Source organism: Anopheles darlingi, chromosome 2 (genome assembly GCF_943734745.1).
Source record: "Anopheles darlingi chromosome 2, idAnoDarlMG_H_01, whole genome shotgun sequence".
Taxonomy (NCBI): Eukaryota; Metazoa; Arthropoda; class Insecta; order Diptera; family Culicidae; genus Anopheles; species Anopheles darlingi.
This window is the reverse complement of record NC_064874.1, coordinates 92718213-92734864: the sequence shown is the minus strand read 5'-3', so window position 1 is coordinate 92734864 and position 16652 is coordinate 92718213. Positions and strand designations below refer to the sequence as shown.

General features: G+C 39.0%; 2 protein-coding genes across 2 annotated transcripts; one reads left to right on the top strand and one right to left on the bottom strand.

Moving 5' to 3' along the window:
- Positions 1-6377: 6377 nt before the first annotated feature.
- On the top strand, positions 6378-12081 carry LOC125959642 (A disintegrin and metalloproteinase with thrombospondin motifs 6-like). The gene is made up of 4 exons (XM_049692470.1): positions 6378-6416; positions 8886-8906; positions 9813-9926; positions 11312-12081. Exons 1-4 carry the CDS (start codon positions 6378-6380, stop codon positions 11882-11884), a joined length of 747 nt encoding a protein of 248 aa, XP_049548427.1. The 3' UTR covers positions 11885-12081.
- A 2116-nt stretch (positions 12082-14197) lies between these two features.
- LOC125951835 (transmembrane reductase CYB561D2-like) lies at positions 14198-16587 on the bottom strand. The gene is made up of 3 exons (XM_049680908.1): positions 16212-16587; positions 14924-16151; positions 14198-14832 (listed from the first exon to the last, which is right to left on the bottom strand). The coding sequence occupies exons 2-3, from the start codon at positions 15143-15145 to the stop codon at positions 14323-14325; spliced, it is 732 nt and encodes a 243-aa protein (XP_049536865.1). The 5' UTR covers positions 15146-16151; positions 16212-16587; the 3' UTR covers positions 14198-14322.
- Between the last annotated feature and the right edge of the window lie 65 nt (positions 16588-16652).

The following is a 16652-nucleotide window of genomic DNA, read 5'->3' as shown; positions in this document are numbered from 1 at the left end:
TTATTAATGTTTAAGAAAGTTACCATTTTCTGTATCTCAAATTGATGATTTAAGTGCAGCAAAATATGGCTCATTGCCATTAAAAGCATACCTTCAGAAGTAGATCATTCTTTTCCAACTTGTTACGTATCGGTCATCAAGAAAAAGCTTCGCTCGCATTGTGCTCCCGTACTTATGGCTCACAATATGTCCAAAGATATCGTGTTACAGATAAGAGAAGTGAAAATGCGATCAAGATATTAATATAATTTGAGGCGCGGCGTGCTTTATCTGCGATTTTCCCCGATTGACGGCTGACAGAGCAATTTGTTCGATAATGTGCATATCTCACACTTCACCCTGCTCTTCTGGCTGCAGGTGTTAAAGGCTGATGTATGAAATTGATAATAAGCTCGGTCACTTCTCGCCGAAATAAATTGGATCATGTATGGACAAGATAGCGACACATGATGGTCATGAAGCTTATTCAAAGCAATAGATATTAAAATTTTAAACTAGTTAGCATTAGTGATCGTGAATCTATTATAGAAAAACTTGTATAAATTAACAATTTTCAATGAACCAGATTAGCAAATGGTTTTAATAATTCATAATCGAAGTAGAACACAAAGCGAATATTTTTTCTGGCGTAGGACGCACTGGAACATTTCGCATTGTTTGTACTAACATGGTTCGCAGCATTTTGATTTAGTGTGCTTTTTTGCATTTGCCAATGGAAAAAATGGTGAAACACCAGATACGATAGTACCATCAACCCACGTGAGAATATGCAATCTGCCGATGAGCTGTACTTGAATTCCAATTATGCGTGGTTGCTAATATGAGAATCATATTCCATTTCTCCAACCCCACTTTATCTGCAAGATGAAAGTTCTGTCCATGTTCTCAACGAAATTTGCTTTCAACGTAATTACCGCATTGGTGGTCACGATAATTCAGTCCCTCGTCAAGCAGCAAGAGCCTATCGATTCAACCCTATCCAGCACCGTAGTTCCAGCAGTTAGCCTTGTTGTCGGAGTGAAGGATTATTGAGGTGGCGATTATATGTCACCCGGCACATGATGAACAGCTGGTTGGAATCATGTTGTATATTGGATTAATCTGCCAAATTATTTAATCTGCACTCATATTTCCATTTGAACTGGATTTCGCTTGTGTTTATTAATTATCATCTAGTAAAATGTAAAGGTAGTTAAGTTTTTATAATATATTTTATACGCTTATATTTGTATAATCCAATCTGTTGTAACCACCTAACTAAACATAAATTACTTTTTTGATGTAGCGCACTCTTAAAAGCGCACAACTTTCTTTTCAAATAAATTCAAATTTCGATGTAAAATTCAATTTGAATTTTATTGTTAAAGGATTGATTTAATGAGTTGGTGTGAAAATTGCTCCCACCTTACAGAAACCAATTAAATGCTATGCAGTCCTTTCACTGGATGTTGACAGGAAGGTCATACGTCATAATTGAAACGCATGAATGGAACAAATTGTTAATGATTGGATTCATTGCGGCAGCTCCTTTCAGTTTGGCATGAAGGAAGCACAACCGATGAGGAAACATTAGATAATCAATAACTTAACGTATAGTGACTGTCCAAACTAACCGAACCGATAATCATACACCCACAATTTACGGGTGCATCGTAACGGGGGCATGGGATCTGTTTAATGCTCTCCACAAACGGTTAACAGTGTTCAACGCCGTTTAACTATCGCCAAAGTGTATTGCCAGGCAGCGGCGACCTGGCGGATGTGAGTGAGTGAGATTATCGGAGATAAATCAACCATCCATTGTTTGGAGAACCGTCTAGCGCCGAGCAAAGTAACTGGTCGGGGCGAAAGATATGTACCAGGCATAAACGACTTATTCTGCATTGCGAGCGGCTGTACCAATGTTGCACTTCACTGAACACTGCAACGCACAGCACAACCCTGGTTGACCTCTTAACATTTCGATCACGCACTGAAGCCGTTTCTTTCTTATCCACAGCCAAGGAAGTGATAGTTTCGAGAGGCTTGCTTGGCACGCTTGAAGTGCGCTACGCAGGAAAGCATACTTGAAATGAAGTAATTACGATGGGCACGCCATCGTTTGTTACTTTTGCACTGATTTGAAAGGATTGATTATCGTGACAGCATGACAGGAGTAAATCGGAAGCAGCCAGCAAAGAGCGAGCTGCATCATGTTCGACGATCTAGAATCAGTTTCCGTTATGCGTGAAAATTCATCGCACGTGCATCATTCAGCATCCGGTGTCTAAGTCTAAGCCTGAGTCTAACATCACAAATTAGTCGTAATGTGAGTCGTATTTCATTAAATTAAACATTATATTTAAATTAACAGTACGTATAATTGTCTGATTAATTCAACAATCTGATATTACAAAATGTTTCTTATGATAAAATGCACCAAAAGCATGTGGCAAATGCGTACAGAATGTTCAATGCTATTATTTTAGATTCACGAAACCCTGCGTTACGTGTTGTTGACAGCTTATGATGAAGGATTTTGCCGCTCTCTAAAACGGCTCGATTGACCACACTCAACTAAAATGCTAGAACCCCTCAAGTGCCTGGACACATCAAACAACCCTTAGGCATATTCAGTATTGAGCTTTCCTTTCGAACCTTTTTTGTGCCGCACGAATCTATTCCACCAACTGGAGCATGGAGTTCTGCCCATAAAATGGGATGGTGTCTGTCCAGAACACCCGAACTGACGACGGTTCGTTGGTGAACCAGAAGATTTTAAGATTGCCACCCCCGATAATCATTTCTGTGGTCATTTCGGCCTCATACTGAAGCAACTTTGATTTCCATCTTTTCTTTTCGATTGACCTTCGATACAAAAAATGGCAGAATTCTAGGGTATCTTGCAGGAATATTAGTAAGTTATTGTGCCTTTCTTTACTTATTTTAACACATGTTGGTGACACATTTAGAGAGCTTGCCAAAGATCTGCCTGAGTGTTACAGTATCCAAAATGCGTGCTTGCAATCTTAGCACTGTAAAGCGTCAAAAAGACGTCGGTTATATTTAGGTACAATGAGCAATCTAGGCTTGAATGAAATGCCCCTTATTGAATATCAATTTCAATTGTCTGGATTCGAGCAAAACCTAATACGGTATTCGTTTGGCGAAAACGTAGATATGATCAGATTAAAAACTTATAGAACAAAGTGGGTGAATATATCTCTGGCTTTCTGTAGAGAAAGTTGGCGAAGCAAAAAAATCTAACTTCTGTTACATCAACCTCTTCAAGACTGTAAATACGAAAAAATCTATTCCATTGTCCGGAGGAAATACCGTGGAAGCAAACAAAAACTAGGAAATATTGCCCAAGAAATGGATATTTCTCATTCAGCTCCACATACTCTTCAGTTTTGGATTGAAAATCGATCAAATTTACTTTCTTCCTTCGTTGTATCAGTGAAAGGAACTTATTCTAGAGAAAAAAAACCCCAATCATTTTACAACTAGCGAATGTTCAAGTGTTGACGATTTTTTATTCTAATTTGCTTTACGTAACAATTCAATTATTAAAATAGTTAACGTTTTGCTCACTTGTTCAGTTCTAAAGATCCTAAAAATTGGTTTGTATAAAAATCGATTATGTTGCGATAATTTTATCGACTCTCGGTGATAGTGAAATTGATCATATTATATTGTAGAATACGAACGTATCAAACGCGTAAAAAACACACAATCATGCTCGAATCCGCATAACCCATTGAAGCAAATTACCATAAGTCTCACAGGTACCCTCTTTTGCTTTCTTGCCATAGCTCGGTACTGTTCCGCCGTTTGTCGAGCTAGAGTTATGATTTATGAACACACCAGCTTTACGGTCATTCATAGCCCCGAGCTGGCATACGATGCGCGACATGCTCGCGTATGTTCATGGTAGAGGTAGTAGTCTGTTGGAAGGGGCAGCATCCCCAAATATCATTTCGTTGTATGCAAAACTAAGCATTTATCAGGCACGAAAAGTCATGACTTCAAAACGCACTGCTCCGTTGGGAGATGGACGACCGTACAAAGTGATGTGTGATGTTTTATATACTACCGAGCGCTTATTACCATATTTGGGTTAATAGAAGATGTATGGAAATGATAACGATTTAGTGTGAAAATATGATTTTTCCAATGGTATTTATGGAAAAAAAATTTTTGTTGGTTATTTTATTTTTCAGGTTTGCCGACTTATATATTTTCGTTTAGAGTGTGATTAAATCTTTAAATTATCATTTGATTGGGTACTAAATGTTGTTTTTTTTTAAATTATAGCAATTGTTATATAAACCCACTCTGAAGGTAACCATACGTGATGCAACCACCCAGACAGAAATTGGATAAACGACCTTGTCCATACAAACGGTATCGTTCCGATTGCATTTAAATTCCACTATTGGCTTGGGGACAACACCAAATGGTGAGTGGATGAGGCTCAAAAACGTGGCTGCATGCAGATTGCTGGCAAGCATTAAGCATTTTTGCAGCGGTTTGCCAATTTCAAAGATGAATTCGAGAATGTCATAGTATACGAAGCATGCCATGTCCATAACAAAAAGACTAAAAGCGCACTTTGAAAGTACCGGAATTGCGGTGCAGACTGGATTTCCGCATCTGTTAGAATTGTTGTATTAATGAAGTTCTTCTCATGGGTAGGTTTGCGCGCATGTGAGAAGAGCTAACATAATTGCAACACAAGTTTTGTGGTCATGATTCCTAATTAGTGCAATTTGAGGTCTGGAAACAATGGCTCAGTTCTCTAGTATTGTGTTACAAATTTGAGAAGATTTCAATTTTGCAAATGTGCCAGCTAGCAAAATGTCTATTTGGTAATGTTTTATTCGGAGCGAAGCAAACATTTATGCTATGAAGCATAATATTTCTAAGTTAAGTAAAAGGATCTAGGAGCTACTTCATTCAAATAAGATTTTGTTTTATCTAAGAATTGTACTAACTTTGTGGATAAGAACACATTAAAATATAGTATACGGATTAATTCAACTTCTGGAATGACCTGTGTCCATAACCGCAAGCAGACTAGAAACAGCTGAACGAACATTTGCAGCGAAAAACCATGCGAAGAGTACTCTGATGAAACTAGATAGGTATCCGCAGTAGCAGAAACAAGTTGTTCATTTACCGTCGCTGGAAGCGATACGAAACGGGTTCACCATAGCCCATGAAGCTGCTTCATAACTGGCTAAAGAACCGGAGATGCACCATTCAAATCTAATTTGCTTGGCAAATGTGGTCAACTGTTTGGACAAAGGTTTCATCCATACCGCGAGAGCGAACGAAACAAAAAGACTACCGAAAAGACACGCAAACGTTTTCAGATAAATTACGAGTTGATTAACATGAAGCAAAGAACAGTTTAAGAGGTAGTACTTACTAACTTTCGTGTGTAGATAATTTCAAGCAAGCCTCAATATTTATGTGACCCTGATAGCCTTATAATATTGTATGCTGATAAAAAAATCAGCAATTTTGTATTTACAGCTCGAAAGCCTTTATATTATTGTACCTAGTAAATAAACTGCATGGCTTTCTGCAGTAATCGTTCCCGTTTCCTTATCGTTGTGTGCAGTACTTTATAAAGGAAATAAAAGATACCATCGGCATGAAATGTACTAAGCAGAAGCCAGTTTAGCCTACGCCCGACAAAATTACGCTCGAACTATTAATATGAAAAAGCATACTACAATCAGTGTACATGAGTCGGTTGGTTTTCTTTTCGTTTAATTCAGAGTTCTTCTAAATATGCAAGTCGGGCGAAGGAGAAAGTAAGATGTGGGCGAGAGTTAAAAAAGACTGCAGCTTTTCAATTTGGAGTTTCTGTTTTTTACACACATTATGTGCAATGTATGGAGTAATGCGGGTATTTTGGCGAACTATCTCTTGTAGTGAACCGTTTGCTCTCTTTGCAAAATTACACAGCACAGCCATTAGAAAAGCGCAATAAAATCATATCTGTTTTTCCTATCATAGTAAAACTAAAATACCATTAAATAGTAAAGTATCGGAACTGTCATGGATATTACATAGCCATGTATGTACTTCAAGTTATTATGAAACCCAATATGAAGATTATTTGTTTTCATTTGATTTACAATCCATTTAATTATTTTCATTCTTAATTACACTGATGTTGATGATTATTGATGGCTCAATTTTTTCTTCGAAATCTAAATGAGCCCAAATTAATTCAAATCAATCGAAAGTTAATTATGGCTCCTGTACGCTTTTAAATAAATTGGACATTCAGTTTATTAATTAAGGATGAGTTTGAATTAATCGGCAAAACAGGTATCGACACATCATTCCCATAATTTTGTATTGTCACCAGCGAATTAACAATGATACAATCATCTATGATCTATTTCAACTGCACCGACGTAATTTATTTCTTATTTAACAAAATTATATTTTAAACAATTTAAATTGTTGTTCCAATTTTAAGATAATTTCATTAACCACGCTCAAAACATTTGTCATAACGACTTCAAATAAAATAATTCCTAGTTTCTGTCGCTGAATCAAACGTGGTATTTTGCTCGGTTAAAAGAGTTGTTTCCCATAAGAAACTATCTTAAGACGACTTGCTTATCCCATCGACGTCAGCTTTACGAGATCGTAAAGCTGACGTCGATGGGATAAGCAATCAACCACTCCACCCAGCAAATTTCATAGACAAATTTTTGCATATTGAACCGCATTAGCTTACCTCGTTTCTTCACAGGCACATGGTGTTTTGGGCGCCTGCTAATAAAACATATAGCGCCACTGCGCCACAAATGACTAGAGTCACTTTGATGATGAACTCGACTACGACTCAACTTTATTACTTTATTTGTGCTTGGAGGAATTGCTAAAACGTGCGTGGTCGTAGAATTGATTTGATTATCGATTGAAATATTAAGTTGTCGGCCGAGAGTATCTCGGAGCAGAGACACATGATGAACTGAACAAACAATCCCAAAATACTGGGAAAATGATAACTATTGCGACGTACGGTGACTCTTCTTTTTCTTTATAAATACAAGTATAAAAAAGTTGTTATCTATAAGACAAATAAATTGGCGGTTCATTTGAAAGGGCGTTCAAGAAGAAACGCTAACATTTGAAAATGATGGTTCCATTGATGAGCAATTGAATAACGATTCCAATACCACACAAATTGAAGCTGAGTCAAATAAAATCTGATTGTATAGTTGGTGAATAGTAATGCAGAACAAACAATGCCCACCTGCCATTTTCACACCACGAACATCAGAAATAGATACTGATATGAGATCAAAGAAGTAAAATCAATGCTCGAGGGGATCTGTAATGCTGATCATAAATAAACAAAACCGAATCTCTTTGCTATGCGTATATTCATGGTCGATCTTGGATATGTTAGTTCAGCTATGTGTCGAAATGGCTTTTGTTGATTTGCAATCAGCAGCATCGTAGTCGTCACCATCCACAATGCCTTTCGTATCATTCTCAATGGATGAGTCACTGCTTTTGGCGGATCGGTATGATATTGATGCGTCGATTCTTTTTCTGCACAGATTGCTGTTGAGTTCGTCTCATTCAAGAGCTAAATAGAGCAGAATCCACGATCGTGGATGATTCGCGTTTGAGCAGTCAAGTTCAATGGGTTTTATTTATGATGGAAAGGGCGGCGCCAGTAGCGCATAAATAACCGTGGAGCACTTCAACCCAGCGCTCCGAACACCACGCTCGGTGTGAGTGTGAATTGTAGTTGAGACGAAAAGATAATGAAGGCGACGGTGAATAACTCTGCCAACATGACGGCAAGCCTTTGGAGACCCATAAATCTGTTCATGCCGGAAACTTGTAACGACAGCGGGTTGCAATGAACTTGGATCCCTATCAGAAGTTTATTAATCAAAATTTGAACTTCAATATGCCCTAAGGTTAGGGGTAAAAATAGATCCGCTTATGGCAGATCCAATGGAAAACCAGTTAGCTGATGATTCAAACGCCATCATCATTAAGGTCCACCGGGATCGCTCAACTCCACGTTACCTATTGGTGATTGTTAATCGTATATTGTAAAGCAATGTAAACAATTTGTGATTCTAGTATTCTATACGATTGATTATCTTTTGCGCAAAATTACCTTATATTTACTACCTTACATTTACTGAAACAAACCTGCTGATGGAACTCCCTTGCGGATGATTTAGAAAATAATGTAATTTCTTTCGATATTCTATTTTATTTTCACACGATAATATGACTCATGTCCACCAATGTTAAACCTTTAATAATTATTTAAACATTAGCATACAGAGACGGTTGTGCAAAATAAGTATATCCTCGTGACCACATGCTTTTCACTTATCACAATTTTTTAGTAAACTAGTAATTGAGTGCGGACGTATAACTGGACACTGTTGAATACAAACATCGCACCTTTACATGCTTCCAGTGTTTTCCTTAAACACCTGCTGCACCCACACCGGAAGGACAAAGAGCAACAACAAAGACTATTTATTATTGCAAAACCTCTTCCGCCCATTTCGGTGTGGATCTCCCGGGTGTCCCGGCTCGAGAGATACTTCGACTTCGGGTTCTATGCTCAACTACTCGAAGAAACTCTCGTGAGATGATTCCAAACTATCGCGGAAGCTGGAAGAGATTCACGTTGAGAGAAGTGAGCTAGTGTCGAGCCGGAAAAGGGGTTCGAGCAATCATCTTCTGCCCTGAGTAAGATCGTCAACCCCACGTGTATCATTTGTGTTTCGTCGTAGCTAGGTGCATGTTATTCAGAAGACGGATGTAGTGCTCGGGCGGCTCGGGAAAGTCGGCCAGTTCCGCAGAAAACCTAAGTGCAGTGATCACTTTCGAAGTGGCAGAGAAACTATCTTTTTGTAGGTAACACAGTGAGAAATTAGGCAATTTAAACTAAATCATTTTGTTTTTCAACATAGAATGAACGAATTATATATTTTACGTATAATCAATGCCATGCACAACTAGAAGTACCATTAAAATTTCAATTTGGCATAAAATAATCTAGAGCTCCTAAGCAACACAGAATTCAAAATATTTCCAAACAACGAGTGAAAAATGGATATTCATGAGCCCAAAGCTACAAAGCCAAGCATAAGCCCAGGAAGCTCTAGTCGTTAATGTGTCTCTCTGCGGATTTGTTGATACTTCATGGCGCTTTGAATCTCCAGGGAATATGAAAAGTACTGCGAGCATGAAGACTATTCAACTCTCACATGCTATCAGCCAGCGAAACGTGTTTTCACATGTTCGGGCGCCCAGTCACTGGGAGGGACGATAGCTATGCAGGTTGTACTTGGTCAATCCAGCGATTAGGACGCATGTTAGTGACAAGACTCGTTTGAGCGTTGTGTCTGATCTTCTGCTCAATCAGCAGGGAATAGTAAGTATAATGATTGGAGGATTTGAAAATGGACTAGTCGTTTGTTCTTGCCGCCAGATATCTATGGTGACCGGTTGTACGAGATTCTGCATTACTTCTGACAAAGCTTGATATGTGAACTCCGCCGCTAATTAACAAACAAGTAGATGTACCTTCGAACAGATGAATCACAGAATTGTGCTTGCTACAAGAAAGCAGCATTCATACATTAAACAAGATTCATATATTCATATTAAACAAGAGCATTCATACATTAAACAAGAACAACTTTAAGATGCCACGGAAATGCCAGCCAAAAGAATTATGTAAATTATACCGGATGCCTGAGTGAGTGTACTAATACTATTTCAATTCTTTGCTTGTGTAATATACTTTCAAGTAGCCAACAGATCAGAAAATATTTCTACTGTTACAAGTGACAATCAAATCATTCAAGCCAGGTAAAATAAATTTGAAAACACTGTTTCTTAGCATTGCAACAATTACAGAATCCTTGGTAAGTATCATGATTGAATTTCAATCGATAAATCATGATAATATTTACAGAGTTTCTTTTTCAAATCATATCTCATATTGCCACTTCTCAAAGCATATGAAAATCATGTAAAGTTTGTTTCAACTTAAAATTGAATATTGATTCCTAGATCCTAGAGTTAATTAATTATCAGTTTAAGCCCCTTCACTAAGCTACACTTAAGCAAAGCTGAGAGCAATATATGAGCAAAGAAAGAATCTTCTTGCTGAACCTTAATCGAGGAGATTGCTTTCGACGGAAAGCTGTTGCCATGTATAAGAAAGCAAAAGCAAACGCCTTTTTGAGTTGCCTTCGATCGGTATTTTCCACAACGGAAGTAGAATGTTGCCTATGTGTTGTGACAAGATGATGAAGGAAAATTAAAAGCAAACACATTCCTTCAAGCCTTGAATAGATGAAAGGAATTTTGCAACCTTGCTCAACACTAGGGTAAGAACTCAAAATGGTGGATAAGTTTTCTCAAGAGTGAGTGTGAAATGCTTTGAAAACAAGTTACTGTGCTGTGAACCGAACGAAACCATTTATAGAATCCTCCTTTCAACCACCTTCCTTTCATCACTAAGAAAAGAAGTCGCTGCTCAAAGGTACGTTTTTCTAAGAACTATTATCTGCCACATTTTCTCTCCTGGTAGAGATGAAATTCCATTATAACGTTTTCAAGAAACTGTTCCATCGTTGAGAAAATCGAATATATGGGTCACATGCGCTGCTTTTCAAATAATCAAGAGTGTACAGGTGAATGCTCACTCTACCCACATTGAGTTTCCCTCGACATACCACCAGGACATACCATGATAAAAGATATCACGCCAGCTTCTTTGGGGATGACACATTTTTGAATTATTTACTCCATAGGTCGTGCACGCTATGTGTATCGTAGGAACATCTATCACAGAACAGCCAAAACTATCTAGGTATGTCAGAATACGCTAACGTATACTTAACACCCAACGAATCGCAAATAGAAGTGAACCGGTCCAAGTAATTTTTTTCACACTACCTTGATCAAGGGGTTAAATATGAATTTCGGTCACTGACACCTAACTCGCGACCTACACGGGCGCGAGAAAGCTGAAAATGAGATGAGAATGAAAAAGGCGAGAATGTCAAATCCCATACATTTGTGACAGCCTACTTGTATCTTTACATTTCCATTTGTATGGGATTTGACATTCTCGCCTTTTTCATTCTCATCTCATTTTCAGCTTTCTCGCGCCCGTGTAGATGAAGTGTAACATGGCATAATTAGTTTAAGATCCAAAACAATAATGTGAGTAATACAATTCCAACCGTTGTATCTGCCAACTTTCTATTTCTATTACTCCTTCTTAAATACAAAAAAAAAGGCAAACGAGCGAGTTCCAAAGCAACGGCTTGTAGTAACTCAAAACAACAACGGTAGTACGACCGCTAGAGGTCCACACAAGCGGAAATATCTTTGGAAGGTAATAGGATTCAGCGCCTGCAGTAAGTCCTGTGGTGGTGGGGTCCAGCAGCCAATCATCAAATGTGTCCGCGAGTCTCCAACGCGAGTCTTCTCCGCCAAACGTTGTGCTCATCTGCAGCAACCGATATTGAACGAAAATCTGATGCGCAGCAACACTCAACCGTGTCCAGCATATTGGAAGCTTGGTGAATGGGATCAATGCAACTGTGAGGAGAAATACGATGAGGTTGTGCTCAGGACACGTGAGGTCAAGTGCGTCCAAGAACTGTTATCTGGTATCGTGATCCAAGTTAACAGTGGTGCCTGCATGGACGATGTACCCTCAAGCACGGAGAGCTGTGAATGTTCACGCGTTATCAAACCCACGACGACGTCAGCACCTCAGGTGGGTCCTCCACGATATAAAGCATATAGTGACGATTTGATACCAAACTATGGAAACAGTGAATCAATCGCTCGTTATGGAGGCTAATCAAAGTGATTAGGATATGATTCATAATCAAAATACATATTCGAATGAAACCTGATCTATAACCATTTTAGGTAACTTCATGAAACAATCAAAAACATATTTTTTTCTATTTAATAATGACCATTGAAAGACATTTAGCCACGTAGTGGAAAGGAGGAATTCCAAAAGGTATTTAAATTTCAAGGTATTTAAATTTCTAAATTGTTGAATGCGACACAAAACAAAAAATTGTGCAAAGTTGTGATAGAAAAGACACCGGGGCAAATCATTCAATAAAAATTAAACCATATATCACGTTAATTGTAATGGCTGGTATAACGTATGTATAATGATTTGGAATAATGTAGAATGGTAAATTTTGTCTATCATTATCCATTAGTTTCATTTTACACAGTATTTACCCACATGCTATTGACGCAATGTTATTTGCACATTCAGCCAAATAAACTAATTTAATTTGTGTACTATTTATTTAAGATTGCACACAATTTCAGATTTCCATTCATATTTGAACCCTCAGTTAGCTTTACAAGCGCTAGCTGCTTTTTGCTGCTCTTCATTCCAAAGCTTTGCGAAATAAAATTGTTTTTTTTTATCTTGTATTCCTGTCGAGCCTACCTACAAATATTTCAGAGTGCCAGATTTAACACTCGAAAGTGCACAACTGGACGTTTTCCGCATCACATCCGCATATTTGTGTGCTCCTGTGGTGTACTTCTACAAAACAAACTGCATGTTCATTTGCCCACGAGACTAAATGTTAGAAGTAAAAAGAGTCGTAAATAAAAATGGTTTTTCCGTTTGTACAGTTTGGATGGATCCATACGTTTTGCCAAACATTCATGTTCTTGGGGAATCGTGAATTCAGCAACGTTCGTTGTTGAACCCATGCGAATGAAGCAACCGATTGTCTATCTTATTGGTTCACTGTACACTTAAGAACACCTAAAATTCTAATGTTTAGAAAACACCTTCTTTCAAGGATAACAGCTGTTCCATTGATTATTTCAAATTGCAATCTTCTAGTAAGTTTGGCAACCATTAGATTGGTTAAGATGATATCCTGTGAACCCACAACCTTTTATAGATGAAACACATCGACCTCAGAATGGGTGTCGCTATTATCATACTCACCGATCAATCGGCAATTAAACTTTTTTTTATAATCGTAGTCTAGACAGCAATTAAGGAGTTTTCTACATGGCTTCGTGTAGTATGGTGCTCATACATTCAGGTTTGCGACCAACTGACAATACCCCTCTATGCCGATCATCCCCATGCATTTAGATTTTCGAACCACATAGTACCAATCGGGATGATTTGCTTGTTGGTTTAATGGCACCATTGGTTTGTCCCAAATGGGGATGTTCATTTTTGGTCGTACGAAGCAGAACAGTCTGGAAAAGTAAAATCCCAACTATTCTATCAGGAATCGGATGGAGGCTGCTCATAGGGGACGACTAAAAATCTATGTTTCAAGCCATCGGAAAGTCATAAAAAACCTTATTTGCTAGACCTATCTTGCACCATGCAGTTTTCCAAAAATTGCCGGTGGTAAGTTCGTTCCTCGTATGAAATGATAGGCATGGGATTCAACCCGGACAAATTATAACGATACACATTCTCCATCTATGTTGGCTAATTGCATTAGCAAACCTCATGGAAAGAAATAGAGGATGAAAATTATGAAAAATCATTTCCTCCAAACTAATATTCGGTAGGAAGTGTTTTAGGTAACAATAATTTACTTCTAAGGGTCTTTTAAATACCCTTTTTTGCTTTTTTGCAATCTTTTTTCCATCTATTATTTACTCAATAATCAAATTCAATCTGTAAACATCTAATCTTAAAGTTACATCGACGATGTAATCCTGTCATTTTTCGCGAATATCTATATCATCACGACCCTGACTGGAGCATAACGGTGGAGTACATCGTTACCCATTAGCTACCGGAACAACACCGGTAGCATCTCGTTTCGTAGAAAGTAACATCTAAAACAACTTAGCGACGACATGGAGGCAATGTCTCATAAGATGCATCTTCTTGTTCGAGGAAGACTTGTGAACAGAAAAGTCCAGCATCACGTTTTAAGAATTAACATGTTCTGCTATTATTTCAAACTCGTTTTGATGGCTCGTTTTGGGTACATTCTGTGATATTCACCTTCAACTCAGGATCTGGATGGTAAATTTATAATTCAAATTCTTTCAACTTACCTCAAACAGACATGTTGAATGTTGACCAGATGAATCTTTGTTGAACATTTTATTAAATTAAAAATAGCTGGCTAAAATTGTCATTCATTATCGTTTGTGGTATTCAATACATTTTTGGTTTTTAAACATTTGGTCACGATAGATGAAAACGGTGTTGAATGACGATTTACTGCAAATAACGTAATGTGCACATAACGTTGGTAGCTTTAGTAGATGATTTTATTTCGGGAGCATCCTTAGCTGATTATAAACGGTCCTCACAACCCCAATAAGACTCAATATAGTCACCAAGATGGTGAAGGCAAGCATCATGTCGATACCTTCTTGAATTGTGTTTCGATAGTAAATCTTTTTCTCATACGCCAACATTATGGCTACCATACCCAGCACGTAGCAAACGGTACTACTAAGATAATGGCTTAGCTTCGAGTATATCGGCTTAATGCGACTCCGCAATTCTACGGCATATAAAGACATTAATCCGTTGACGAAAGTTAGGCACAGGAAGATCAGCGAGCACAGCCCCACTATGCTGTGTGCCGAAGAAAAGTGGCGTTTGTTGCTTGTTTCGCGGTAGTAGATCTCCAGTGAAATTCCTAGCACGACACAGAAACAGGCGACGACTTCGATCAGCCAGTGAACGGTTCGCTTGTGTGAATGGGTAAGCTTTTGGGACCATCCGTTTCCACTGTAGAACAGAACAATACCCTCGGTCATCAGCAGATGGTACTACGGCAGGCATTATGCACGGAGAAGAGTGTGAAATTAATTATACAGATGCAGCAGATGTATACGAATTGCAGTTTGCGTGTCCCCTTACCCCGAGAAGACAGAGAAACACGTGCCATGTGTACAGCTTACTGAAGCCATTGATCCAGCATAGCCGGCTGGTGTAGATGCAGACGACACCGATCATCACGTGGTTAATCGTGTTGAATATTCCCTCCAGCATCAGAAGCCATTCATTCTTTGCCGGTTCTTTGGCCTTTTCAAAAGACTCTTTCACATTGTCTCTCATTTCTAACCCTTTGTCTGTGGCCATTTTTTCGTTCGCACTTTCACGGTTACACGCGCAGTTACAAACAGTGTTGGAATCACTACTGAACAGGGCAGTAAATTAAACGAATCACTTTTCAGCACGAACAGCGACTGCAGCGAACCGTAAGCTGCGATAGTGTGAAGCAACGCCAAGTTCAACATTATTCTTTTGTACGGATTGATCAATAGCCAGTCTTGCGTTCACAGTTTCACGATTTCTTATCAGCAGTACGTGTACGAGATGCTACGTGCGAGACTAGCGAACCTCCCCCCACATTGCACGCGACATCGGGGGAGTAGCGTTCTCTTTATCATTTGCAACACGAGTTAATCACCGTCGCGAAGACGAGCCATCTGGGGCAGCCGAGATCGTGAACTCTGGAAGCTGGAAATCCCACGCGAGATTACAGCTTATTGCTTTTTATTTCTACTCTTCGTGTATCACGTGTACATTTCGCGCTGCGTGTTTAATGTTCGTACAAAAGATAATCACTATTTCTACAAAAACCAAACCATTCTCGAATAGATTGGTACATGTTCGTAAAGATACCGAACAGACTAAGCACTGCGTTCGTTACCGCGAAGCATTTTAATATTATGCACAGTTCGGTCGAGAAGAATTCAGCAAAAATATGCTTGTCATAAGATAGAATAATCGCAATCGTTCCGGCTAAAAAACTCGTCAACCCAGCAATACGATGCAATCGTTTAAAGATCGAGGGTCTCATGCATGGACCTTGACCCCACAGCATCACGATCAGACCGATCGCTAGCGTAATGATTACAAAAACTACCGATATCGTTCCCGTTACTGAGTGGACAGAAGCTAGGTGTGGTTTGCCTTTGATTTCGCGGCTGAGGTACTGCAACACACATCCAACGAGCACAGCTCCACTAGCAACGCACTGCAAAACTAGATGAGTCATTCTCCTCGAGGAATGTCGCATCAACCGGGAGAGACTGTTGTTGCCATTCAACACGACTATTCCGCTGGCCATCAGCAGGTGATACTAAAACATGAAGCAGTTTTAAAATCGGTGACCTCCTCAGGAAAGCGATGTTCGGCTTACCGCGAGCCCCGTGAGTAAAACGTGCCAGCTATACAAATGGGAAAACCCATACTTCCAGCAAGCAATCAGCAAACAGGCACTGGATGTGATAATCACGAGCGGGTGCACCAAGTTAAAAAGTGCATACGACGTAGTGGATTGAACGTAGCCGATCACCGAAGAACATTTACGGACCCGCGGGGAGTCGTGCTCCAATTCTTCCATTTTCCTCAATTGAACCGAACTGCAAAACTTATTTGTGGAAAGCCAAACCGTGGAAAGTGGAGAATTTGTGGAAAGTGGGCGTTCGACCTGCGATAACCAACTGCCAAATCAAAGACATTCGACTCCCAAACCCGCGCAGTATAAACACACAATTCGTCCCATTTCGCACCATCTCGCCCCATTTCGCCTTGTAGTAGATTTCGTTTTTATCGTTTTCGCCTAGTAGTAGATTTTGTT

Bases quoted from the DNA above. Each gene is read 5' to 3' on its own strand.
- LOC125959642 (XM_049692470.1), top strand. From the start codon at position 6,378: ATGATACAATCATCTATGATCTATTTCAACTGCACCGAC. The intron at 6,417-8,885 runs GTAATTTATTTC...TCACTTTCGAAG, and splicing joins TCTATTTCAACTGCACCGAC to TGGCAGAGAAACTATCTTTT. The intron at 9,927-11,311 runs GTAAGTATCATG...ACAAAAAAAAAG, and splicing joins CAACAATTACAGAATCCTTG to GCAAACGAGCGAGTTCCAAA.
- LOC125951835 (XM_049680908.1), bottom strand. From the start codon at position 15,145: ATGGCCACAGACAAAGGGTTAGAAATGAGAGACAATGTGAAAGAGTCT. The intron at 14,833-14,923 runs GTAAGGGGACAC...TGCCTGCCGTAG, and splicing joins TGTTTCTCTGTCTTCTCGGG to TACCATCTGCTGATGACCGA.